General features: G+C 35.1%; 1 protein-coding gene and 1 long non-coding RNA gene across 2 annotated transcripts in view; both read right to left on the bottom strand.

The window, feature by feature from the left end:
* Window positions 1–18,984, bottom strand: part of LOC127870373 (RING finger protein 10-like) — a 34,228-nt gene extending 15,244 nt beyond the window's left edge. The window contains exons 1-8 of the mRNA XM_052412996.1: window positions 18,588–18,984; window positions 16,327–16,490; window positions 15,831–16,054; window positions 9,423–9,513; window positions 7,543–7,727; window positions 4,385–4,524; window positions 1,442–1,554; window positions 1,034–1,216 (exon numbers count right to left, since the gene is read on the bottom strand). Of these exons, the coding sequence (XP_052268956.1) occupies window positions 1,034–1,216; window positions 1,442–1,554; window positions 4,385–4,524; window positions 7,543–7,727; window positions 9,423–9,513; window positions 15,831–16,054; window positions 16,327–16,490; window positions 18,588–18,672 (1,185 nt within the window). The 5' untranslated portion in view covers window positions 18,673–18,984. The remainder of the gene's footprint in view (window positions 1–1,033; window positions 1,217–1,441; window positions 1,555–4,384; window positions 4,525–7,542; window positions 7,728–9,422; window positions 9,514–15,830; window positions 16,055–16,326; window positions 16,491–18,587) is intronic.
* Window positions 18,985–25,941: 6,957 nt separating this feature from the next.
* Window positions 25,942–27,428, bottom strand: LOC127865310 (uncharacterized). The gene is made up of 2 exons (XR_008042581.1): window positions 27,253–27,428; window positions 25,942–27,121 (listed from the first exon to the last, which is right to left on the bottom strand). It is a non-coding gene; the product is annotated as an uncharacterized LOC127865310 (long non-coding RNA).
* Between the last annotated feature and the right edge of the window lie 409 nt (window positions 27,429–27,837).

Genomic DNA, 27,837 nt, shown 5'->3' with positions numbered 1-27,837 from the left:
TGAAGATAATCTATAAGGTAACATCATCTGATTCACGCTATGTTGAACACTAACACGCTCAGTTGAAATATAAAAGAAGTAATCATATTTTTTAATGCAACAAGAGCTGTCACCATAGGTTGACTTATGCCCCCTATAAACGCTTGATAGAAGTTATGAGTTTTTTTCGAAACCTAAACACAGATTTCGAAACCTAAACGCGGACCCTAACTTCAAGGTCAAGGTCACAGGGGTCAAAATAAGTGTGCGTATGGAAAGGCCTTGTCCGTATACACATGCATACCAAATATGAAGGTTATATCTCAAGGGACATAGAAGTTATGAGCATTTTTCGAAACCTAAACGCAGATTTCGAAACCTAAGCGCGGACCCTAACTTCAAGGTCAAGGTCACAGGGGTAAACATTTTTGTGCGTATGGAAAGGCCTTGTCCATATACACATGCATACCAAATATGAAGGTTATATCTCAAGGGACATAGAAGTTATGGGCATTTTTCGAAACCTAAACGCAGATTTCGAAACCTAAACGCGGACCCGAAGTTCAAGGACAAGGTCACAGGGGTAAAAATTTGTGTGCGTATGGAAAGGCCTTGTCCATATACACATGCATACCAAATATGAAGGTTATATCTCAAGGGACAGAGTGTGACGGAAAGACAGACAGACGGACAGACAGACGGACAGTCCGATCACTATATGCTGCCTTTTCTTCGAAAAGGGGGCTTAAAAATGTTGTTTCCTTTTCTCAAAACAAGGCTTATCTACAGAATGGATAAAAAATAAATATGTTATTTTATTTCTTAATTTTTAAACGCTGTCGTTTCTCAATCATGATCAGATGGTGCACAATGCCATTTTGCGTGCATCATCCTATTATCCATATATATATACTCATACCAAGTTTCAATGAAATCCGTCAAAGCACTTCCAAGATATGGCTCCTGACGGACGGACGGAAAGACAGACAACACCAAAACAATATCCCTTCGCCTATGGCGGGGATAACAAACGCATGCCCTCCAGATGACTTACCCTGGTAGCAGGGAGAGGTTTTACAGTGGGCACAGTGGTGGGCTCTGGGTCCACCACAGGTGACCTCTCTGGGACACTGGCAGGAGTGGGCAGTGCATGTTCCACCTCCTGTAACCCTTGCAGCCTCAGTTCTCGAGACTTCAGCTGATCCTGGGCTCCCTTTATAAATGGCTCTTCTGAGCTCTGTAAACGTGCCATATATTGTCCCTTAAGGCAAGAATTTGATCAATTTTTTTGTACATTTTACTTAAAATAACATTTTGGGTACAAATTGTAGCTTTTTATAGTAACATTAGAATAATCAGTATACACAAAATGTATTTAATTAACTGAACTTCAATTAACAAAAGGAATGAGCTCAATAGTATATTACACATTAAATCTTAAACAATTCTACAGCAGTGTAACCTCAGCTTCTGCCATCTGCATATGCAGTTCCTGCCTCTCTGCAGCCAGAAGTTCAAGCACTTGGTCGGTTGATGCCGTCAGAAGTTTGCAGTGCTGGGTCATCACAGCTGGCTCTGATAAAGAACAAGAATGAAATAAGTACAACCCTTCAATCCATTCTGGTAATATTAACACACATTTTTTAAGTAAAATTAATTTTAATTATTAAATACTTACCTGCTATTGGTATAGCAGGTAACGTTTTTATGACATTAAAATGCAGTACACAAGTCAAGTTTTACAATGGATTGCATAATATTATTCATTTGATACTGCTGTATTTGATACTGATTTTTATTGACTTATCAATTAAGTATAAATGGAATGTTGTTTACTTTGTCTAATTTGGTTTTATATATTAATATGTCAAGCTTATGATTTTAATGTACATGTATGTTGATTTATTGACAAAAATACAAAATACAGCATAAAACAAACAAGAGGGCCATGATGGCCCTGAATCGCTCACCTGACTCATTAAGATCAGATGAAAACTATGACCTCTATTGTCTACACAATGTTTTTCTATGATTTGACCTAGTGACCTAGTTCCTGACTCTAGATGACCCAAATACAATCCCAATCCAGATTTCATCAAGATAAACATTCTGACCACAGTTCATAAATATTGGATAAAAACTGTGACCTCTATTGTCAACACAAGGTTTTTCTATTTATTTGACCTAGATTTTTACCCCAGATGACCCAAATACAATCCCACCCAGATTTCATCAAGAATTCTGACCAAATTTCATAAAGGTTGGATGAAAACTGTGATCTCTAATGTCTACACAAGGTTTTTCTATTATTTGACCTAGTGACCTAGTTTTTGACCCCAGATGACCCAAATAAAATCCCAACCCAGATTTCATCAAGATAAACATTCTGACCAAATTTCATAAAGATTGGATGAAAACTGTGACCTCTATTGTCTACAGAAGGTTGTTCTATTATTTGACCTAGTGACCTTGTTTTTGACCCCAGATGACCCAAATACAATCCCAAACCGGATTTCATCAAGATAAACATTTTGACCAAATTTCATCAAGATTGGATGCAAACTGTGACCTCTACTGTCTACACAAACAAATTGTTGACGGACGGACGCACGGACAAACGCAGGCACGCACAACGGACGCCGGACATCACACGATCACATAAGCTCACCGTGTCACTTCATGACAGGTGACCTAAAAATATGTGTCGGAGATAAACATGAACAGTTGTGGTTAAAATCCCATAGAAACAAGGGCTGTTTGTAAAACATGCATGCCCCCCTATATGGGCTATAAGTTGTAGTAGCAGCCATTGTGTGAATACGTTTTTTGTCACTGTGAATGGTGGTGGTGGTGGTGGTGGTGGTGGAGTAGTAGTAGTAGTAGTAGTAGTAGTAGTAGTGGTAGTAGTAGTAGCAGTAGTAGTAGTAGTAATAGTAGTTGTAGTAGTAGTAGTAGTAGTAGTAGTAGTAGTAGTAGAAGTAGTAGTAGTAGAAGTCGTAGTAGTAGTAGTGGTAGTAGTAGAAGTAGTAGTAGTAGTAGTAGTAGTAGTAGTAGTAGTAGTAGTAGTAGTAGTAGTAGTAGTAGTAGTAGTGGTAAAAGTAGTAGTAGTAGTGGCAGTAGTAGTAGAAGTAGTAATAGTAGACGTGGTGGTGGTGGTGGTGGTGGTGGTGGTAGTAGTAGTACTAGTAGTAGTAGTACTAGTAGTAGTAGTAGAAGTAGTAGTAGTAGTAGTAGTAGTAGTAGTAGTAGTAGTAGTAGTAGTAGTATAGTAGTAGTAGTAGTAGTAGTAGTAGTAGAGTAGTAGTAGTAGTAGTAGTAGAAGTAGTAGTAGTAGTAGTAGTAGTAGTAGTAGTAGTAGTAGTAGTAGTAGTAGTAGTAGCAGTAGCAGTAGCAGAAGCAGTAGCAGCATTACAAGACCAATACTTAAGAATGATCAAATGGGAAAAGGTAACCTAGCACTGGCAGTAAATATGGGGCTCATTTACAGGTCAGATTTGGAATCTCTGCTGTAAAATGAGATTTTGAATGAATTAAAGGGAGGCAAATCTGTAATAAAAAGAACATGCATAAACCGTAGTTGTTTCCCTTGTTTGAACCATGCTAAATCCTTACAAGTTTGGAAAGAATTGGATGAAAAATTTGGACTTCATTGCATAAACACCATTTTCTCAATTCAAGGGGAGGTAATTCTGTACTTCATGGACCAATAATGCTCATTTTTTGTAGGGTTCGTGTCCTCATTGATATAAAGACACTGTGCAAATTTGGAAAGGATCGGACAAAAAATGTGGAAGATTTTTGAAAGTTTTCACAAAATAGGCAAAAACGAATAAACATGCAAAGTTCAACGAGCTCCTGCGGCCATGTTTTTTGACGAATCAAATTTCTTTGAACAACTTTTTCAGGGGAGCCCTCAAAGGTCATCCCTGTGAAATTTTTTGAAAATCTGATGAGCGGTTTCTGACAAGAAGATTTTTTAAGGTTTTTACCATATATGGTCATGGCGGCCATCTTGGTTATGCGATCAAATTTTTTTTAACAATTCTTTTGTCCCATGACCTAGGGATGCTCCACATGAAATTTAGTTGAAATTGGCTCAATGGTTTAGTAGAAGAAGATGTTTACAAATTGTTTACAGACAGACGGACGGACGGACGCCGGACGCTGAGTGATCACAATAGCTCACCTCGAGCTATCGCTCAGGTGAGCTAAAAACCTTCAGAACAGATTGGAACACCTTTTTTTTCCCGTATTGTTAATTAATTATATCTTTCATGTACAAATATTATATTTTATTTTACTAACATTTTTAAATTCAATTTTAAGAATGTGTACATCTGGGCAAAAAATGGCGACAATCTAAACCATTTATACAGAAAAAGAAAGAATTGGGAATCGTTTTCACCTTGAATGTTGTGGCATTTGCCAACCTGCTTCTTCCAGCAATTGGCTGGCACAGCATAAATGCTGCCCTTTTCTTTCTTCATCAATGTAAGGGTGATTACATCCCCAATCTTGTACTCAGACACTTTACGACTCGAGACACTGCAATTTTTTTTACATATTACTGGTATACAACCATCATGAAAATTATCACTTTTGTATTACAAAATGCCTTTCTAGATGCAGTGGCCATCATGAACAAAGTACAGAATGCAATTGTCATATTATACAGATTATCATGGTACAGTAGATTTCGCTTAATTGAATAGCCGATTTGTCACGTCTGAATATTATCCGGAGTATTCAATTATACGGAAGCAGTTATATTTCCAATGTTATCACTAACCCAGGGCTTCCCCTGGCCCAAAAATTTCTGTAGCCAACATTTTAGCCAACTGGATTTTTTTGTAGCCAAATTTTAGAAACTGTAGCCAAAGTATTAGCAAAGCATTCGGTTCCGCCTGTTGTATAGGCTACAGTAGTGTTAAAGAAGAAACTAAACAAAGAAGCTTTAATATGTTTATTACTATAATCATCATGTGTGCATAACAAAAAAACACAGTTGTGCAGCAAAGTACACATTAGTCATAGCCGACACACAGCCGCTTCACTTTTGGATATTGCTGCAGCCTGCACATTTGTCATAGATGTTTTCAGACTATAGACGCTTGTGAGGCCTCTTTGTGATCTGAAATAAACAAAATCAAATATGCTAAATTTCAAAACAAAAAGCTCATTTTGAAAAGTGTCAATATATATTTATTATGAACATAAATTATTATTGTTATTTTTAATATATTATTAATAATATAAACAATATTCATGTATATACATTTTAATATTAATGAGTGTCATTCTTTTTTATTACCTTTTGATTTTTTGTGTTTTGAAATGTTGTCTTTTTTCATCATACTACACCCAGGTGTGAATGAATTTGATTTTTGAAACTGTATGCTTATTTTGCAAAACATCGTTTTTGATTTTGCGTTATATCTAACCACATGAATTCCGAAAGCCAAATTTTTTAACGATCTTTTGTCAGATTTGATTTTTTTTTAGACCGATTCAATACATTCGTCAGAGTCCAAAGGACGCTTATTGCCTAAGGTTGCCATAGTGGAAAACGCAATTCTGACAATGTTTAGGCTTATATTCCCATACACCTGTCGTCATTCACAATTGCAACACATTAAGACTATGAACGTTAACAAACATTGCAAACAATTAACAAACTACTCGAAATTAAAATCAATTATCAATTTCTTTACTTGCGTTCATTGTGTGACTTAGTTGATAATTCGCTAACTGCTATTACTCAAATTGATTGGAATCGGTAGCAGTCTTTAATCAGTGTTTATTGTTTATCTTAGCCGATAAGATGTACGATAACACCTTTTGTTTTCACACCAGCAAGCGTTCTATACATAGATGGTGACGTCACTGCCAGTACACAATGCACCAGCAAGTTTGCTTTGTTTCGATGACCGGTTCTGACCGGTGTTGCAGCAGACTGCGTATCAAATTTTCTGGTTAATAACACGATGATTTATTGACGCACAGTCGACGGTGAAAGAGTTTACTATCTGGGATGGTACTTGACAGGCAAAAAACGTTTCGCCGAGCATTTTCGCCAACCGAGAATTTTATTCGCCGAATTTTAAAAACGTTTCGCCGAGCATTTTCGCCAACCGAGAATTTTATTCGCCGAATTTGCGAAACTTTCGCCAACGGCGAATTTGGCGAACGACAGCGGAAGCCCTGCTAACCGGGTGTAATCCTCCTGGAAATTGTGCTTTTCATGCATAATCAAAACATCGTTTCGACACATAAAGCGTTTAAAAAAAGTTAATATTGGAATTAAATATTGAATCTATTATAAATATAATATCAATGTTTTGTTGAATTTCCAAATGAGAATACAAATTTTGTAATCCAAAACACACTTTCTAGCTTTAAATAAAACGTCCACATGTATTTCCTTTGCCCCCAATAAAAAGCTAGCGAAAACTATGCAGCAATGTACAATGTCACGCCATACGGTGCGTGTAATGATTTTTCCCATTTTCATTTTATTGCTTACCAAACGCTTACGCTAGCAACATCTATTGCTCATGTATTGTCCTGGTAAAGAGCGCGCGAAAATTAGTTTGGGTATATATACACTGTCGAAGGAAAACTTTGTAGCGAGGAGAATGCTGTATCTTTGACGTTACGCTCTTTCAGGTAGTTTAGTATTGAAACAGATAATGTACTGTGTACTGATTTACCGGAAAATCTGGTCAATACTGGATTTAATTTTGGTTATTGTGAAAACATGATCAGCAGTGTTAAGACTGCGATGTTTTGAAAAATGTGTGCGTTTGCGATTGTTCGACATCATGTTTAGAGATTTTTTTTTCCTGTGACCCAGTTGCGTAGGTTTATAAACACGAACTGAGAATATAGTGTAACATTCCATCACTTATTGCAAACTGTCGAGTAAGACACGTCAACAGTTTGTTTCTAATCAGCAACACACTCTTTAATTGTTTCTAAGCCACAACAAACTGTTGAAGTGTGTTACTCGACAGTTTGCATTCGAAAGTTTGCACCTGACTGCACACCGGAGACTCCAGTGTTTGCATTGTACTTGCTCACATACTACACCTGTTAGTCACGTGACGCCTGACAGACGCTGCATACATGCATGGTGTGAAATGAAAACAAAGGCAGTCGATTGAGCGTGTCTGTCAAAATCGTCCATACGATGCGTATCCTTGGAGATTTGTGACATTCTTTGCTGGATTATAGTGTGGATTATAGTGTGCAATAGAAAATTGGCTATTAAATTAACCAAAATACGCCATATTTGCTATCAGAATATGTGGAGTTTTTTTAACGGGAAGAGATGCAAATGATTTGGTGTTTTCAATTTCTATTCAATTAACCAAATTATTTGATTATCTGATATTCAATTAAGTGGAATCTACTGTGCCAATAACACATGTCAACACTTTGATTATTATTTTTTTACAAAACCATAGTTTTTCAAACTATGGTCTTCAAAGTTCTTGTTTTTGGCAACAACAATCATGAAGATTTAATATTTATTTTCCGTGAAGACAATTATTTGGTAATTACCTCTTCAAGTCATCGCCATGGACAGCTTCGTAACAAATGGGGCATTTTCTCCAGGTCTTTTCTCCCAAGGCTAGGTAATGTAGAATGCATGACCAACAGTAAATATGTCCACATCGGGTCATCTTTGCGGCTGTAGGGTGCTGGAGACAGATTGGACAGCAAGGATCCTCGCTTGATATCACACGCTGAAAAATAACATTCTTACTGTTTTCTTTGGCATTATAAAAACACCATATACAACTTATGTTCTTGTACTTATTGATAGATCAGCATTTTTTTCTCACCCAGTCATAATTGGAAAATTGGCCGTGTTTTCACCCAAATTGGGAAATTTATTAATTATGCTGTGTACAAATAATAAGTCGCAATTTAACATGAAAGTGATGAGTGATTTCTAGCCAATTAATGTTTCAAATACCACTCAACAATGAGTTTATTAACTCTTTTAACTGAAGATGTGCTTCAGAGTATCAGCTGTCAAATTAAATTTGATTTAATATTTTACATAAGCGAGAAAAGATATTGACATGGGTTAGGCATTGCTATGGTTTAAGATAGAGTTTGCCAGTCAGAATATTGTTGATCTAAATGTAAGAGGTTATTTGTTGAAAGAAAGTGTCAAGACAATGAAAATATGATTTTAATGCATTATTAAAAGACATTTCAAAATGATGCAAGTATTAAACATACTTTTACTATACTTCTTAACCAACAGAATTCTACAATTTTAACAAGTTCGAAACTCGTTTTTTTGCAATTTTCAGAAGTTTGCGACTCATTATTCCACAATTTTGAAACGTTCGCGACTAATTTTTTTCACAAAGTGAGGGGCCAGGGCCGCTTCACAAATCAGGAAAAAAACTGAATTTGATACAAATTCCCCAATTTTATAAGTCAGAATTTTATATGCACAAGTGATAATCAGTACCAGTAATTTGTTGGGCTGTTTTTGTTTTACACGATATTTTGGTAACATACTACTTAGTGAGTAGAATTTAATGTATGGCTCCAAGGCACTGAATATGCGAACGATTGTAAATCAATTATGCATGAATAACCCAGTGTCACTATTGATGAATAATTTTAGTTGTTTTATAGTTGTTTGTTGGCATTGCTACCTATCACACCTATCAGTCCAAATGGTGTACTCCTCCAGGAAAAAATCTTGGGACTTACAAAGAAAACTGAGCTGTCAACCTGGTGTCATACTCATGGAAATTGTGAATTTCATGATTAATATTTTCAAACAAATTATTTCCACATGTAAAGCCTGTTAACAATTTACTTTTTCATTAATTACCATAAACTGTTAATATTTTGTTGCATTCTCGAATGACCATAATAAAATTTGTAATTTGAAACAAACTTTCCAATTTTAATGTTAACACTACGCTATCAAATTCTACCCTCAAATAAAAATTGTACATGTATGTCGTGTTCATAATTTGTCCTGATAAAAAGCGTGCGAAAATGGAGCGAAGAGACAATTCAAATCTTTTAAATCGTCTTAAAAATGTTGTTGTTCATTTTAACTAAATTATAACACAAAAGGTTTTGAATTAACGTTGTCTCACATTTAATTTCAAATCAAACATGCTGTATCTTTATCATTACGGTCTTTTAGATCATTCATTATTGATGCAGTTATTGTACTTCTGTATACAGAACTAAGTAAAGTGGAGCCGGTAGGGGACTTATATTGCTTGACAATAGTCTTGTTTCCATTGTTTCTGCATGGGATAATGCAATTTTCCCTTGGGTAAACACTGCATTAGTTAGAAAATCAAGCACATAATTCATAGTCTACAGGATCAGTTTTGTTTAGAAAATCCTGAAGAATAAAAAGACGTCAAAACGCCTTAATAAGATGTTGCACTCACCACTTGCTCCACAGCTTCCCAACTAACCAGAGAATCTGGGTTCATCAAGTTCACTGAGTAGTCCCCTTGCTCCTTGACCACAAACTGGCAGCTAGAAGTGAAAAAAACAACATACATAGCATTCCCACCACAAATTCATGTCATGTTGACAATGGGGGTAGCGACTATAAGTATTAAGGCAAAGCCTATAAAAAAAATGTTGTGGTTCAGGTCACCCGACCTTACCTAGGAAAATGCGCCGACCCTAAATATTTTATTGGCCGTGCGGACCCTTAACTTTTTTACCGTTTTCCGATACCGTAGGATAAATAGCATCGTAAGCATTTCAGTCATCTACGGCACAATACAAAATGACGGCATCTTCAATTCTGTTTAATGTGTTACGGAAGAAATGTTAACACGCCTCTGAACTGAGAGCCTTCAATGCCTTCAGTTCGGATACAACAGTCCGGCAGATTGAGTCCATCATGCATTGCAATGAAGATGGCTTAATGATGGCTTAATTGAGGCTTCGTTATCAAAGACCAACCATAAGTTTCATGCGATCATGAGTGGGTGGGGTAAAACAGTTTTTTTAAAAGGATCTAGAGGTAAGTCTATTTATATGTAATAAACATTTCTGCACAGGAGAGTGGGTGTTTTCATTAGGATAAATGACACACCCAAGGCTCACACTCTCCTGATAAATGTAATTCTCTTGTCCCCGCTTCTATAATGGACCTATTTAATGCTAGGTTTTTGTAGTCCATGCCAAGGCCAGAAAGGGGATCTAGGTCCAAATTTCTGGTAAAAAGCCAGGCTAGGGGAACCCTTGTCCAAATTTTTTATACATTTAGGTAGGCTAGGGGAACCCATGCCCAAATTTTTCATGAAATGTGTCTAGACAAGGGAAACCTATGTCCAAATTTTTCATGAAATGACAGGCTACTAGGGGAACCCATGCCTAAATATTTTGCATTATGTGCTTCCAAATAATTCACTGTTCAGATTTAATACAGTCTGACACTCTGTGTGTCCTTTCTATCAAACTTTGTCAGGCACTTGACTGTGGATTTTCCAATACATTGATATGGGTCTTGTTGTAGCTCTGGTAATGTGCACGTCAGACTGTCACTAAACACGTTAAAACAAACTCTGGACAGATGTATACATTTCATTTGTTTTATTAGATGGTCGCTTAGCGACCGTCTAAGGTGGTTAGTCTAAAATTCAGGTTGATACGCCTTAGCTTCGAGGAGCCCAATACCCGCTTACTACGCGTATCCGAGCGAGAAAGAGTTGTATAATTTATGCAAGAAGTTTGCGTTCTCCAATTATATTCATTCACAAATGAAAACATGATATTAATATCGTGTTAAATGCAATAGTTTTGAACTGTGCTTTTATAGAAAAGAATCAATAAACAATGATTGTATTGTACGTGTCGCGGAGGAGATTGTTTATGAATAAATAAAAAAAGTCCACTTTCTGCAGCGTCTCCATGAGGCCATCCTGTAAAAATTGTTTGTTTGGCATAACCCGACCCAGGTAAATTTTGGTGGGTAGGTAGGTAGGGTTTTTTTTTTTGTATTTTTTTTTTCTCACATTGAACTCCGACATTTACCAAACTGAAAGGTAATTATCAAATAAAGCTCCAAGTCTTCTGCCTCTGGTAAAGATTTTTCTGCACCGTCCGTATCACCGCACGTGTATTCGTAAGTCTATTTTTTCAATAAAGAACTTCGAAAATATAATATAATCGACGAAAAATACTTCATCTGAAAACGACAGTCCAAAAATTGTACGCATTTTGCACATGAAATAAAATGTGCATATCATTTGACTTCAGAAAATGAAAACAAGTAACCTTGCAAATACGTAATTAATATACTATTTGGTTGACATATTACTTTACAATAGCATAGTTTGTGAGTAAAAAAACAACAAAGTAATTATAACATTTTAATTTCAATCAAGAACAGAAAGGTGCAACATCTTCGACATGTAACTAATTATTTAATTATCATCCTTTAATTCAGATCGATAGTCGGTAGAAATTTGTAAAGTGATCAGCTTAAAAATAATTTATTGAGTGTTACGCTTCTTTTCATTTGCTTATTTTTTATACGACTTTTGCCATCGGCCGTTATATTGTAGGCAGACGACAATATCAACTGTGTATTCCATTATCTGCGCATAAATGACCCAATATTACCCGATAGCGAACTCAATGTTGATTGGCCAGCTACCATATGCGCTTCAAATTGTTCATCGAAACAAAGAGAAAAATAGTTTTAAAAAACACTCCTGATTAAAATGGCGGATGTTTTCAATGAAATTTAACGAGATTTAAGCATATTCGCAAATTTATATTTTTCTTGAGCCAAATTCGCTATACTTTCTCAAATGGCGAACGACAGCGCGAGCCCTGTAATAGTGAGCATTTATTCCAATAATAACACTTTCGCAATGCTCGCGCTGTCGTTCGCCATTTGAGTCATTTGCGAAAATATTGAGAATTTGGAACAAGAAAAATCTAAATTGCGAAAATCTAGTAAAATTTCGTTGAAAACATCCGCCATTTTAATCCGGACTGGTTTTCTATATTTGTCTCTTTGTTTCAATGAAAGTGTTCGCAAATCGAACAGATAACGAAACCCGGTCTGTACCCGATTAGACATTGCTTGACCTTATTGTTAATGAAGTGCAAATGGTAGCTAGCCAGTCAGCATTGAGCTCGCTTACGCATGACATGACGTTGTCGAACGAAGCGTGAGGACGGGTGGAGCTATCGGATAATATTGGGTCATTCATGCGCAGATGTTGTATAATTTGAATACACATTTAATATCGCCGTCTGCCTCCAAAATAGCGACCTGTCGGAAAGTCGTATAAAGAGATAAGCAAATGAAACAAAAACGTGACAATACCCGTCAATAAATATTTCTAAGCTGACCACTTTTTATCTTTCTACCGAATATTTACCGATCTGAATTAAAGAGTGATAATTAAATAAATAGTTATATGCCGATAATATTGCACATCTCTGCCGATTGCTGAATTGAATCGAACGGTGATAATTAATTAATTTGTTTTTTTACTCCCAAACTATCCTGAACGACAGCAGCATATTTTAATTAAAAGGAAAAGAGAAAAACAGGAGCTGTTTAATTGCATTAAAAGTCTAATTAATCGCATATGCATATGTCAAATAAATAGGCGACTCAAATAAATACCGGTGCGCGTTTTGTTCATTGCTATTCTAGATATCCTTAAAAGAGCATTCAATTAAATGACGCAAAAAAACGAAAAAGGACAAAAAACGGAAAGGAAAAATTTAGCGGAAAGAATTTGTCGGCGAGCAAAAATTTTTTTTGGGAAAGTAACAAAAAAAAAATTCAGTCGGGCTGATTTTAGTGGGTCGGTCGGGTTATGCCAAACAAAAGAATTTTTAAGGATGGCCCGACGTAGAATTTTTGCTCAGTCCATTCATAATATGAGGCTATTAATAGATGCTCCTGTCGATAAACAAAGGAAAGTCCACAGGCGATAACAACGCAATAGGTTACACAGTAGAATATAACAAACAATTTATAATAATAATACGAATGAGCCGTTTCGTAACCTCGTTCATGCCACTACAGCGGGTATTTCTGGAAAACGTTCTTTGGTTCTCAACAGATAGCGGCGATCTTTTGTATTTACGGGTGCTGGCAACGCAATAGTAGAAGGTTTAGCTTGTTTATATTCACAGTTCTCAATACATAGACAGTTGGATATGAGTTCATCAATTACTACAGGCATACTATAGGCAACCTCGAAAATGCTTTATAATCGCTAAAACCGAAAACAACTAAATATATTATATTAAATATATTTATAACAATAAATATCTTTTAAAATGTAGTCGGCGTTTATGCTGACTTTGAAATAAAGTTTGCAATTTACTTTTCTAAATAAATAAATACAATTAAACAAAAGTTAAACTATTGTGTTGTGTTTTTCACTTGTAAGTTGCATATTCACCGCAAGAAATGTGTGTTAGCATTGTCAAACCACACATTAGTGTGAGTAGATAAAAAATATACTACGGGAGAGCACTTCATATGTGTCCTCATATGCCTTGTTATGAGTATCTTTCTTCACTATCGAAATATATTGTATGTTGATATTTGCTTTAAACGCAGTTTTCTTTCGACACATTTAAATCACACGTCAATAGCGCCGTCATGCAAAAATGGGTCTTATGCGTTTCGGTAAGCGCTTGTTAAACCCAACATGTGCTTTTGCGCAGTCAGACCATAGGCGATGCTGTTCGCTATAAAATCACTCAATATGTTATGTTCCTCCTTACCAGAAGGAGAGATAGCTGAGTGGGCTATTTATATGATGGACGCATATGGAATAAGACCCATTTTCGCATGACGAGGGTCATAACAAATCTCATTGCGAATTGAAAATGCCACATTTAAGAACAATGCTTTTTGATACAAAATTGAATTCAAAATAGCAAACTTGTTAATAATGGCAGCCTATCCACACATAAAGGAATGACTTCCAGACGTGCTGACCAAGTACGGCAAACATTGTGGTATGATAATTAAACGATTTTCTCTTATCGTGACACTATACTATTTCGCTAATGATTGTTTTCTCATCTTGGAGGCGAAAGTGAAATTCTGCGAGATGGATTGTAACGCGCAATTGTTACAGGGCCACAATTTGTGTCATTTGAGCATACAAAGAGTAATCCGGAATTCCTTACACTGAACAGTGCTACATCCTTTGAATTGAGCACATACGCAGTGATGTAGCAAAAATTCGGAGGTTGTATCTCGAATCAGCTTATTAAATATTCGAAAATATTCATGCGTGTCTGTTGGCTTTATGTAAGTCACCAAGATGAAAACTGAGTAAAACAACTACGCCTAAAAGCGCATTAGTGCCCTATACCTATGTTTATGTCAGCATGGTTGACACCGTTTGAACTGCTCGGGTAACAAGTAAGGCATAAACAGCAATGTTTATATACTTTTATTCCTTCATATAAAAGATACGAAGATTATTGTATATTTTGAATTTGTATATGGTGTCAAAAATCAAAAGTTTTGTACACGGAACTTTCATTATGAATTTATATTCTTGGTGAGATAGTTATTTGATATTAGAAAAAATATTCCTTTAATATGATGGTGACTGCAAATTTTCTTTATATGAAGTTCTCATTACCATTTTCATCATACTTTCTATGCTTTCAGAACGTCCAAAAAGCATGTTGTTTTTATCTTGTCTAAGTTATTTCTATGAAAAAATGAGGATCATAAAAAGTGCACCCAAAACTCGACCCGTGCGCCATGACACACACTTTATAAAGTTGAATGGCGCGTGTTCATTTCAAACTTGCGATTGATTTTGAAAAATGAATTGCGTGTTAAATTATGCAATAGCGAACATCTTCAGTGCCTTCAGCGCTTTGATTTGTGCAGGGTTTAAACTTTCAATTATGTGATTTAATAACATTGATATATTCTTTAATCAAGTTGCATTAATTACGTTCATACACCTGTATTAAAATTAGTTTACAGGCGTAAACCAGAATCATGGACGGACACACAGACTGACGGATAGTTCAACTGCTATATGCCACCCTACAGGGGGCATAATAAAATATCGACCTACCCTACCTAGAAATGTTTTCAATGTTACCAGAACCACAACATTTTTTTTAGGCCTAAGCTATTACTGCAACATATTCATCAAAGATACATTAAGTTCATATTCAATGCATAACTTACTGATACCGGGTATTTACTGAAAAGTGCTCCAAAAAGGTAAGCAAATTAATATCAACAGGAGATTTGTCACAAAAATGACTTTAATAACCCTGCACAACTTTTTCAATGGCATAGGTACCATGCCATTGACTTATTTTATGGGAATTTAACTAAGGATGATGTGGATCACTGCCACTGAAATATGTGTTGTTGACATCAACACTTCACTTGATGACACATTTCGGGTTGCAATTCAATCCCTTGAGAAATGTCGATGTTTTATCAACAAATTTAGAATATTTTATGCTACTGAAATAAATAAATCCAAGTTTAAGGGCAAATAAATCAGGAACATGTTAAGCAGAAGGAATAAACAAGCTTTCTTAAACTCCTACAATTCATGGTGATGATGAATTAAAAAAGTTTCAATACAATTGCTCGAGTTTAGTAAAAGAAGTTGCTTCACAAACATATTTTGTGCCAACTGACCACAAAAACAATCATCAGCCTGACAGCAATATGCCCCTTGTCAAACTTAATTTAAGGTTGTATAATGATTTTACAACAATGTGAGAAACACATTATAGGAAATAACAAAAAAATGTTAACACATTTCTTTTTCAAGGATACAGTAGTACATGTATACCCAACATACTTTGCCTGAAGAAATTGCTCTTTGTTGTAGTAGACTTTGGTCGATCGCTGGTAAGATCCTCTGTTACGCCCACTACAACCCATTCTCCTCTGGGAATATCCAGACTGAGCATTACTTGGGGTGTCATGCCCATACGTAAAATTCAGCAAATGGTTCAGATTGCCCTTTTTGGATCCTGTGTGAATTGCAGCACCATACTCGGCTCCTAGATCTAACTCTTCTAGCTGTAATAGACAAACAAAAAGTGATTACTAGTAACAAATTCTATCCTTGGTCTACAGACTAAAGATTTGAATGTTGCCTGCAATAAAATGTTTAAAATGCATTTCCACCGTGCATTCACCTAGTTGCTATTGTGGCCTGAAATTTCAAAGTCTACAAATTTTGAGAGAAAATTTAACTATTCCAACCATAAGTTGAACAACATTTTTCATAATGCAATATATTGTGAATTCATGAGTGAAAACAAAATTAAAATTGTGAAACAAATACATACGTGACCCCTGGTTCCAGCAGAGTACTCTCCCCTAGGCCTAGGCCTTTTATCATATCCTGCTTTTTGAGGTGTGGGCTTGCGGGCTGGGCCTTCATTGTATGAAAAGTTCCCTCCTGCAGAATTGCCATTTTTTCTGTTCCTACCTTGAACTTTGTTTGCAATGTCTATAATACAGGGAAAAACAAATTATGATAAAAACACATAAATTCCTGTCCAAAAATATCTCAGAAGTTTAATTGAACAGCAATATTTTGGACTCATTAATGTTTTAATTTTCAAACTTTTAATCATATTAGCATTTGGAACATAAATATCTTCTTTCAGAGGAAATATTTGATAAATTGACATCTCGCCAACTGTCAATCAGATACCAATTTAAATAGCGATTGACTAATCAGCGATCGATAAATCGTGCGTGCCGGTTGCTAACGACCTGTCCGCCATTTTCTAGACAAGCCAAATGCTTAGTTCTCATTTATACAATGAGTTTCGTTTATTTTGTTCGAAAAAAAAAAAAATTGAAATAAGAAACTGTGTAAATCAGGTGAATGTAACTCGGACAGTCGGTAACCAGATAGATTAGTTAGAGGAATTTAATCAATACAATTCCCAACGCGGAAATGTGGTCTTGACAAGTGCGAGTGGAGGCTTCAATGTGTAGAATTACCAAAAGCCCCCTTATAGAACATTAATTTATTTCAAAAACTGAAAATGTCTTATAAGCAATATGAATTATACCACGTGTATATGTTAACTAATAGGGTATATTGGTATTTGCATAACTTAATGAAATCAGTGTCATAAATCGCTTTTCATGTCATAAACACGTGGAAACTACTTTATGTTACTATTTTGATAAAAACTTATCGATGCCATCGTTTTGTTGTTCTGCACTTTCGTTTTCTCCATATCAGAATAAAATGTCCCAATTGCAACCTTGTGCAAAAAAAACCGTCAAAATCGTACAAATTGACTCTAAAAATCGAGTGCAATTACGTATCCGAAATTCATATTTAACCGAATTATGATACACTTTATTTTTGAAAAATCGTATTTGAAATGAATTAGGGCAAACCTTTGTTGGAAACTTACTAGAAAATCAGAATTTTATTGAAGAAACTGATAAGGTCTCAGCCTGTCATCAAAGATATACTATTAGATGCTGAACTAAGTGGCTGTGAATCTGATGACAGTAATGGTGACTGGGATGATTAGTAAATGTCCAGAAATGAGTTTAAATTTTACAAAAGTAATAAAGAACTTTTTTCATTTATCTTTTGTTAGTTAAAAAAGCTAAAATTCATCAAATGCACAAAAAATGTTCAAATTTAAGTGCCTGGTTGACCATTAAATTAGCCATCAAAGGGCCCAAAATGCAGGAAATCAAGTGCTCAATTTTTCAATCAAGTGCCCCCTAGAAGACCTGTTGGTATCACATTTTGGCCTGTTGGCTCAAAAGTTATTGAGAACCCTGCGTCAGAAAGCTTGTATCACTGAATCAAAATTCCAGTTACAAAGCGCTATTCATGTCAAATACATGTGAACAAAATGTTTTGTTAGTATCTTTGTAAATAACATGGGTGAATACCAGTCAAGAGATGTTAATTTATTACTTCTGTCTCCATTATACGTAGTAACAGGTTAGATTTTGGTAAGAGCACAAGCGTTTGGGAGCATGTTTAAATTACCAAAATACCGTAATAAATTTACATAGCTAATGTTGTTTATAAACTAATATTTATGTGCATTTGCTGATTTGCATAATAAATTTCAGTCCATATAAACATACTCCCAAAGCCTTTGATGAGTTTTGTAATGGTGGCTCTGGTAGTCCATATGCACGTCTTCATTAACACAATCGCAAATCTGAGCACAGATTTCGTGCGCATCACTAAACAGACGTCGTTCATTACCAATTAAGGAAAGCGATAAATAAACTTTATTAACAATTTAACACATCAAGTTTACCTGAATAGCAGCCTAAGGACGTTATCCTTTGAATTCAACCTAAAAAACAAGACGATATTTCAACACATTATTCTTGCTGTCATTTTCATTTCGAACAGTGTAAATATTCGACGACTGAAATTCACAACATGATCATCGTTATCGACTTAGGGGGTACATCACATATCACAATGTGGAAAAGTTGGTGACTGTCTGTTTAGTGATGCGCACGAAATCTGTGCTTGAGTTTATTAAGGGGTGCATATGGGAGTATGTTTATATGGACTAATATTGACATGATCTATCCATATCACCTTTCTTTGACTCTGAACCATTCTGCTTAACAAGCAAAGACTGACGGGGATTTCCTCTCTTTTCCATCCTCTCTTCCTCTGACATCAACTACCAAATATTTTGAATAACAGGACCACGCGGCCACAATATTTTTTGCAGATCTAATCTTGGACTCCATTTTTATTGCTCCATGTTGACAAAATAAATTTGAAATATATTTTCTTAAAAAAATACTTCAACAGATAGGGATTATGGAATTAAGATTAAATGAAACACAAGGGGTCTCAGCGAGCCCCTATAATTTATTTAGCGCTGTATGACGCTAATGCGATCAAATGATCGCTGAATATTTGTTTTGAAACTCAACAACAATGGCGACTGAACGCCTAGAGAGCCCGGATGTGAACTTTTTTACGAAAAGGACAATTGTCAAGTGGGAGCCAGACAACTCGCCCCAAAGCCAACTCGCCCCAGGACAAGTCGCCCCGAAAATCTGGACAAGTCGCCCCAAATATGTTGGACAACTCGCCCCAATCGAAAGACAACTCGCCCCAATTTTGTTTCTTATATATAGTATTATAGAAATTTTGTTCATATAAAATTTGTTAAGTTTAATGTATTAATATTCGTGATTATTGTTTTTAGGAAATGTAGTTGTATGATGTTTTTTTTTTCATTTCATATTGTAAAACTTTGTAATTCAATAATTGTTTACATACCGGATTGCTTTTAGTAATAAATTGTTATTAGCTTTTTTATGATTGTGTTTATTAAAATAAGCCCCATTTAGTTCGTCTTGTTTTGAAAACGTGTGAAATGTTAAACGTTTATTTTGACGGCATGCTTTCATTTTCTGTTCAAAGATTGTTTAATGAGACATTTTGTATGATAGTTTGGTTTAATTAAATAATAATGGAATGTCTTTGTGTTAGTTATGTTTTGAAAACGTGTGAATTGACGAAAATTAATTAAGCCGGCATGCTTTCATTGTCTGGTCAAAGATTTATTAATAAGACAAACGGTATGACAGTTTGGCGTGATTAAAGAATAAATAAGGTAACACGCTTAACCAGACAACAATGCTGTTTGCAAAGTAATTATAAGGGCTGACTATATATAAAGAGGGTATCTGAATGAGCCCAAAGTATGTGTTTTGTTTGTGTCGGACAATACTATTTGTGACTTGGAATACGATTGCTATATAGTTGTGTGGGTTTCAGTGCATCTGCCATGTGTTCAAACATATATGTGCTTATTTGATGTCGGATACAATAATTTTCTAGTGTTAGTTAGTTTTGTGTTTGTGTTTCTGCAATGGCAGAAGTGGCAAATTGTATACATTGTGGAAAGACAGTTGGGCAGAGGCAACGTGCTGTTTCTTGCGATGCCTGCGAGCGATGGCAACACATAGGCTGTGATTCTGGTAAGTAAACTTATAATATAATTATTTGTTGTGTCTTACATCTGGTACAGCACTCCTTCTAAATAGAAGATTTTTTGCCGAAGCCTATAAGTAGGGGTGTAAACTGTACAAAAGATGCATCAATACGAAATAGATGAGCGCATTTACAGGTCCGAATTAACCTTAAACGGGGTTTGTGCTGCATAAGCATAATATTATTTTTATGTGTCTTATATGCCTTTCGTTCTAAATTTAAATAGAAAAAATAGTGTAATGAAATAAGGTCACTTCCAACAGCTATGCTGTTGTACTGGCTCTTTAGCTCTTTAGCGACGTGATTAGAGTGAATGACTACCACTGAGGGTCGCGGGTTCAATCCCCCTAAGAAATTTTCACTTTAGTATATTTCGAACAAATTGCTGCGACCCTAGTCTGATCAGTATTGCTTATTCAAGACTACCACCGCCAGGCTCCACTAAAAGAGCGGGAACGGGGCGGGGGGAGGGGGGGGGGGGGCTGTTACAATTACCGTACGTCCACCTGATCCCGAATCGCATGTATATTTGTATATACACGGACTTGTATAGTGCGATTTTTACGTGATTCCAGAAGATAATAACTTACCGGTATTTGCAATATAGAAATGATCATAACACTTTTTACAGACCCCTCTTCTATTTGGCTAAATCTATCATCCCAACATCTATTCATGTCTGTTACATACCGGTAGGCTGCTTCCTTCACCAGCTTCCTTCAGACGTCTCGGTTCAGTGCCAGTTTCTCCGGCTGTCCTCACGTCTTGTTTGGCATTGGAATCAATGCCTCGGCGACAGGCGTTTCTCTGCCGCGTGTTTTCCTCATTCCTTGGGGATTCCAGGTGAGATATGCCATTGTCGCATTGGATGAAGGCTTGCGAAGGGTGTGATACATCCATCGCCAAAGACTCTGACGGATGTCTTTAACGGGCTGCAGCATAGTTCTTCTACAGAAATCGTCGTTTGTGATCTTAAGAGTCTTTCATAGGCAGGTGCTGACGAAGACGTGGATTTCTCTGCTCAATCAAGAAGTATTGCGTGGATGAGTGAATGGACGAATGAATAAATTAATAATGAATGAATTGCACATCCGTCCGTGTTGTGACATGGCATTTTGTGACATGCTTTAAAGTGATTGCAATCAGTACTTTTATTATAAAGGCCATTAAAGAGGATGGATACATTATTGTTCACTGAAACAACGTTTTCCTGGTTCATGAATTAAATCAGCATATATGTAAAACAAGAGCTGTCAGAGGACAGCGCGCTCGACTATTCGAGTGCTTGACAGTATCACGTAAGCCATCATGGGGGAATTGTTCATATGCAATGAGGTCAAGGTAATATAGTCATTCTAAGTGGAAGAGGACCATACTTAAAACATACTGATCGCTTATGTTAAAAAGAAGTTGTACTTTATAGGCGATTCTTAGTTCAGGTATATTTTCCACAATCTATTGAACAGTTGTAAAGACATAAAACAAACTAATAAGATTTTATTTCAAGTTTGGTGGGATGGTTGGACGGTCCTTCAAAAATAAAATAAATAAATATGTGTTGTTTTTTTACCATGTTTCCAAAAAAAATTCTTTGTGTGTGTGTGTGTGGGGGGGGGGGTTATTAGATGATCTTTCAAAAATAAGGAAAAAAAGGAAAAAAACAATATTTTTTAATAATATTTTTTTTTGTTGGGGGGGGGGGGGTTCTGGGGTGGGGCGTGGGGGATGGTTTGGGTGGAGTCCATTGTGGTATGTCAGGTAAGTATTGTTTTGTCAAAGTATGAATCAAATCTGATCATAAATAAACAAGTCATGGTAATTTAAGCATAATTTATTAATTTGATCTTGAGAGTCAAGATCGTTCAAAGGTCCAGGTCAAGTTTAACTTGCCAGGTACAGTACTCTCATGATTGTAAGAAAGTATTTGAAGTTTGAAAGCAATAGCGTTGATACTTTAGAAGTAAAGTGGATTTAAACACAAAATCTAACAAAAAAATTCAAAGTTACTGAGACAAAAAGGGCTATAATTCCGTTTAAATGCCAACCAGAGTTATGCAACGAGTTTTCAAAGTCTGAAAGCAACAATAGCTATGATACTTTTGGAGTAAAATGGACCAAAACACAAAACTTAACCAAATGTTCAATTATCTAAGTATAAAAGGGGCGATAATTCTGTCAAAATGCCAGTCAGAGTTACATAACTTTGCATGCACAGTCCCCTTATGATAGTTAGTAAGTGCTGCAAGTATAAAAGCAATAGCTTTGATGCTTTAGGAATAAAGTGAACCTAAACACAAAACTTAACCAAATATTCAATTTTCGAAGTATAAAAAGGGAACATAATAACAACAAAATGCTTGATACAGTTGTCTGCTCTTGTTTATAGATTGGCGTCATGTTGGTAAAGAAGTATGCAATATTTTAATAGCAATATGACAAGGTACATACACATATTTGAGGTGGTATGCAAACTTTAACATATATTTGTCAATAATATGCATATTTTAAGTGAAAAAGGGTCATAATTCTTACAAAATGCTTGATACAGTTGTCTGCTCTTGTTTATAAATTGGGGTCATGTTGGTAAAGAAGTATGCAAAATATAAAAGCAATATGTCAAGGGAAATAGGAAATATATGAGGTGGTACGCAAACTTTAACATTCCAACGCTCACGCTCACGCTAACGCCGACGCCGGGGTGAATAGGATATATATATTTTTCATATATAATAGTCGAGCTTAAAATGCAGCACCTTCTTACGCGCGCATCACCATGTTACGTCATTTTACTATGGCATGTTTCTATTTGGTAAAATAGCAATCGAATACTCTCTCAATGCTTATTTTTGTTTATAATACCGTGGAAAAAAAATCGAAACCGGAGCTTAGAAGTTTTGGGGCAGATATTTAGCATGTTTCGGTTTACATCGATACGTCGTACCCACCGATACGCAGTACTCGAAGAATAAATTAAACGGGTCGTCAACAATGTATCTGTATTTATATACAAATATTTTCTGGATTTGATCTAGTACTATGCTATTTGTTTATATCATCATAGTAACTGTGTTGTAACATAATATTGTATGTGTTACCTTACCCATACAGATTGACCGATACTTGAATTATTTTGTAACTCATCTTTATACCTTGTATTCCCTGGTTTAAATCTTACCTATCAGATAGAAGTCAAATTGTTAGTATTGGTAAGTGTTCCTCTAATTCTAACCCTGTTTCGTGTGGTGTGCCACAAGGCAGTATTTTAAGGGCCTCTTCTATTTCTTTGTTACGTGAACGATATGATTATAAGCATAGACAAAGAATGCAAACTTATTTTATACGCTGATGATAGTACAATTTTATTTAGTCATAAAGATCCTGATTTTATATCCCAAAAGCTTGGTTTGTTTTAGAATGTTGTACTAATGGCTAGTGGATAACAAGTTGTCACTACATCTCGGCAAAACAGAGTATATTATGTTTGGGCCAATACGAAAAGTAAGCAAACTGAAAGTGTCTCCAGTAAATTGTAATGGCCATACGATAAAAAATGTTAAGAAGATTAAGTAATTAGACCTTCAGATTGTTGATACTCTTTCTGGTGACAATATTGTAAATAACATCGTTTCTAAAGTAAATGCAAAACTTAAATTTTTATACAAACACAAAACTTGTTTAGATTTTAATTCTAGAAAACTTTTAAGTTCAGCTCTTTTACAATGTCATTTTGATTATTGTTGTTCATCTTGGTTCCATAGTTTAAATAAAGCCCAAACGAAAAAATTACAAATTTTGCAAAATAAAATTATCAGGTTTATTAAAGATTACGAATCAAGAACCTCCATTATACCAATGATGATTTTGTACAATTGAAAATGTTAAATGTGGAAAACAGAGTGAAACAACTTAAATTAAGTTATATGCATAAAATTTATTATGGAAAATGTCCTTCATATCTCAGCGAGAACTTTGAAAAATCATCAAGATCTGGAAAAAGTAATTTCATAATACCAACTGTGACAAATACTTATTTAAAAAAAACATTCAAATACTCTGGGTCTAAAGACTGGTATGCCCTTCCAGAGGACATCAAAAAAGTGGAAAATTTTGACAAATTTAAAAGCATGATTAAAAAACATCTTCAAAACAAAAAAACAGAGAGAAGTGAGGACATATATATGTATTATTAATATATGAATATAACTGTGATATAGAAACAATTGGAATCTGTGATATATAATATTTGAATTGAAATGTTTCCATATTTGCAAAAATATGTATTTAGTTAAGCCTCATGTTTGGTAATCCTTTTCTTTTTTTTAAACATTGGTTTAGTTGTCGGATTGAGACAAAACGCTAGGTTATTCACATGTTTTCTCTCAATCAAACACCAAAGTTTATGTGTGTAAGTTAGATCATATAACAACTTGATCATTTTTGTGCTCGTACTTTTAATGGACCCTATTGGAAATAAGCTGTTAGCTTAATGGTTTATCCATAGGTCAAATATTGCATTTCAATTGATAACTAATTTTTATAACTGTTATAATATATATAGATTTGAATTTATTCAAATATTTATATATTATTTGATAATTACAGCTGTCATAATAACAGTGGTGTAACTATGTTTTTATGCTTTTATGTATTGTGATTTTGTTATATGCGTTTGACCTAGAATTTATAACAAATGTACTGAGAGTGTAAATAAACGAAACGAAACAAAACTTCATAAGATAAACATTTAGTGAAAGGAAGTTATTATTTTGACGTGATTATTTTTCTAGAGAAATCCACCACTGAGCCGATAACAATGAAAATATACGAAGGAAAAGCGTTGAATAACATGAAAATTTAGTGTAGCATTGTTTAGTAGCAATTGTGTAAAATCTAAATTTACAAAACACACTTCCTACCAAGCTTTGTCACACGGTTTTTGAACACAGGGTCACTGTGTGTCCGAATCATGGATACCCATCTGCCTAAATTTCGAAATATCATCTTTTGTACTGTTTTGTTTTAAGTCCTATGTTATGTTGAACTTTTCTTAAGAATACTTAAATGTACCACGGGTACGTAAAATATTCTAACACGGACCCGTCCATTTATACTGTACCCGAGATTTATTCCCGCCTATATTCCGATGTCATAAAAAGCGCTACGGAATACAAAACAAAATTCTCTACGAAGAAAAACCTCATCAAAATGCTTTTTGAGCAGGAGTTTTGATAATATAGAGACGAAATGTTATATAAAATTGACATAATTATGACCATAATTTATTTGATGAAAAAGCCGACAACGACCAATTGAGTATATATATATATATATATATAATACAAGGTATTCACCTGCATGTATATATATATATATATATATATATATATATATATATATATATATATATATATATATATATAATACAAGGTATTCACCTGCATGTATATATATATATATATATATATATATATATATATATATATATATATATATATATATATATATATATATATATATATATATATATATATATATATATATATATATAATAGAATGTACATTTTGCAATATTTTTACAAATGCTGGTTCAAATGTTAAGAAAGAACACGATACACAACTCGCGTGACCTACTCCTTACGATCTGACTCGATCCAAGACTGAAATCTTCACGGAGTAGAAATATTACAGTATATGTACATTTCCAGAAAGGAAATTCATGTCTGTGTCGAATAAAATTGATTTTTTCGTTATAATTTGATTATTTTTCATTCAAAATGACGTTTTTACTAATTTATATCATAACCACACGCTAAACTTGTGTGTGTCAGAATACCACAAGAAACTTAGTAAAGAACCAATTCGTATGTTGATCTACAGTACACCACAATTTGTTTCCAACAGAACTCACAAACTTACAACAAAAAGAACACAATAAGCATAATTTTACAGAATAATATTTTTTAATATAATGTAGAAAAAAACCAAAGGAATACAAAACATATAAGTTTTAACATTTCTATTGATAATATTGGATATCGCAGTATTGTCATGTCCGATTTCAATGACATATATGTTTGCTCCTCATGAGTTGACTTGCACATCGTAGTTTCTTCTGTCAGCACCGAATGCTCTTCCGTTTGCTGTAACATGTATACTGTTTCTAGTTATTATATCTTTGGATAACACAAAGTTGATGCAGTTAAGTTTTTAAGTGGTACCCTGTTTAACCTCATTTTATTTGATGAAGTAACTTTCGCTTTCTGTTCTGTAGTTATCTTGGCCGAAGATATATTTGAACTTAACCATGGCTGACGTTGACGTCATTATGTTCCATTTTGACAACCTATTTCATTAGGTATTTTTGTACGCGAATGCTCTATTTATCGTTATCGTTGATTCCTTAGCTGTTCGTGACTTTGTTAACATGTTTTAGGTGACGTTCACATGATAACGCGGCCAACATTGCAATTTAGATGACATGGTTAACTCAAATATTTATATCTTTTGGTAAACTTTTGGTAGACTTTATTGGTGTTGTAGAAGATATTGGACCATACCAATCTAATGTATGGATCGTTTTGGTTGAAGCTTATATGGTATTATAATTATGTTGACGACCTGATAGATTCCTGGCCCTATAATGAAGAAGTATCAATGGCTCTTGATGGTTTTTATGGCGATACTAGTTCATAATATGAAGTTGACGGTTTCAAGAAAACTCGAGATGTTGATGCGTGCGTTTGGGTCTCTACGGGATTGTTGAGTGTTGCGAAGGACGTTTCGTCTGTTGACAACGTTTGTACGCTTTCAGTTACTGTTGGAGTCTTTGTTGACTTTGTTTTCGCCACCGTGGTGGCTTTATTTTGCGATGCGGACACTGACGATGCTTCGCTCATTATAGCCGAAGTACCAGTATAATCATCCGAAGAACCCGTAGTACCAATTATTATATTCGTAGTACCGCTATGACCGACTTGATTTGTCGGATATACGCAAATGACGTCAACGAAGGTGAGAGTTTCATCGTCGTCGTCCTCTTCAGAGATGACGCCAGTTGAAAGCAACACATTGGTGACCTCAGTAAATGGTTTCATAACGCATTGACCTTTAAAGCACCACTGAAATACACCATGGCACAAACAATTAAACCACGAGAGTAACTCACAACGAGCTTATATTAACATATTTATTTTACCGGCTCCAACTAACATGCTAAGTTAAGCCATATATCTTATAAACGGTCACCAACCATTATCGGATCCCTTGAACACGGGGTCCCAGTGAACGGATATACGAACAAGGAGCCAAACAGGTAGTCGTATATCGTCAGGTTGCAGCCCTTCTCCCCGCTGCAGCGGAACCCGTGGTGGCAGGCCGATGAATGTAGCGTCTGTGGATCGTTACGAGACCTAATTATTGTCATCAATTTTTAATTTGAGTGATGTCTCGAATGAGACCAATTACATCGTTTGTTAAAGAATTTTGGTCTCTGTACTCTGCACTTCCTCATAACATGCCTCAATGTATGTGACTTTATTTTGAATTTATTTAGTGACACTAAGGTACTTAAGTTTTTCCCAGCCTTAGAAAATATTCTTAAATACAGTAAATTGTTGTTGTTTTTTCTTGACAGAACTGATATTTTCTTTGAATATATTGAATGAATTCGTAGAAATGACGAACTGCTTTTTAACAGTTTTTTCAACATTGAAGTATCAACATACAGTTTTGATGTCTGGATTAAATACAGCATTAAGCCCAGTACACCGTTAAAATCAAGAGCTGTCTATAGAAAGCTTAAACTCGTGACAAAATACAGTTCTCGTTCAAAATG

Source organism: Dreissena polymorpha, chromosome 1, assembly GCF_020536995.1.
Source record: "Dreissena polymorpha isolate Duluth1 chromosome 1, UMN_Dpol_1.0, whole genome shotgun sequence".
Taxonomy (NCBI): domain Eukaryota; kingdom Metazoa; phylum Mollusca; class Bivalvia; order Myida; family Dreissenidae; genus Dreissena; species Dreissena polymorpha.
Note: the sequence above shows the minus strand (reverse complement) of the source record. Positions and strands in the feature narration are given on the sequence as shown.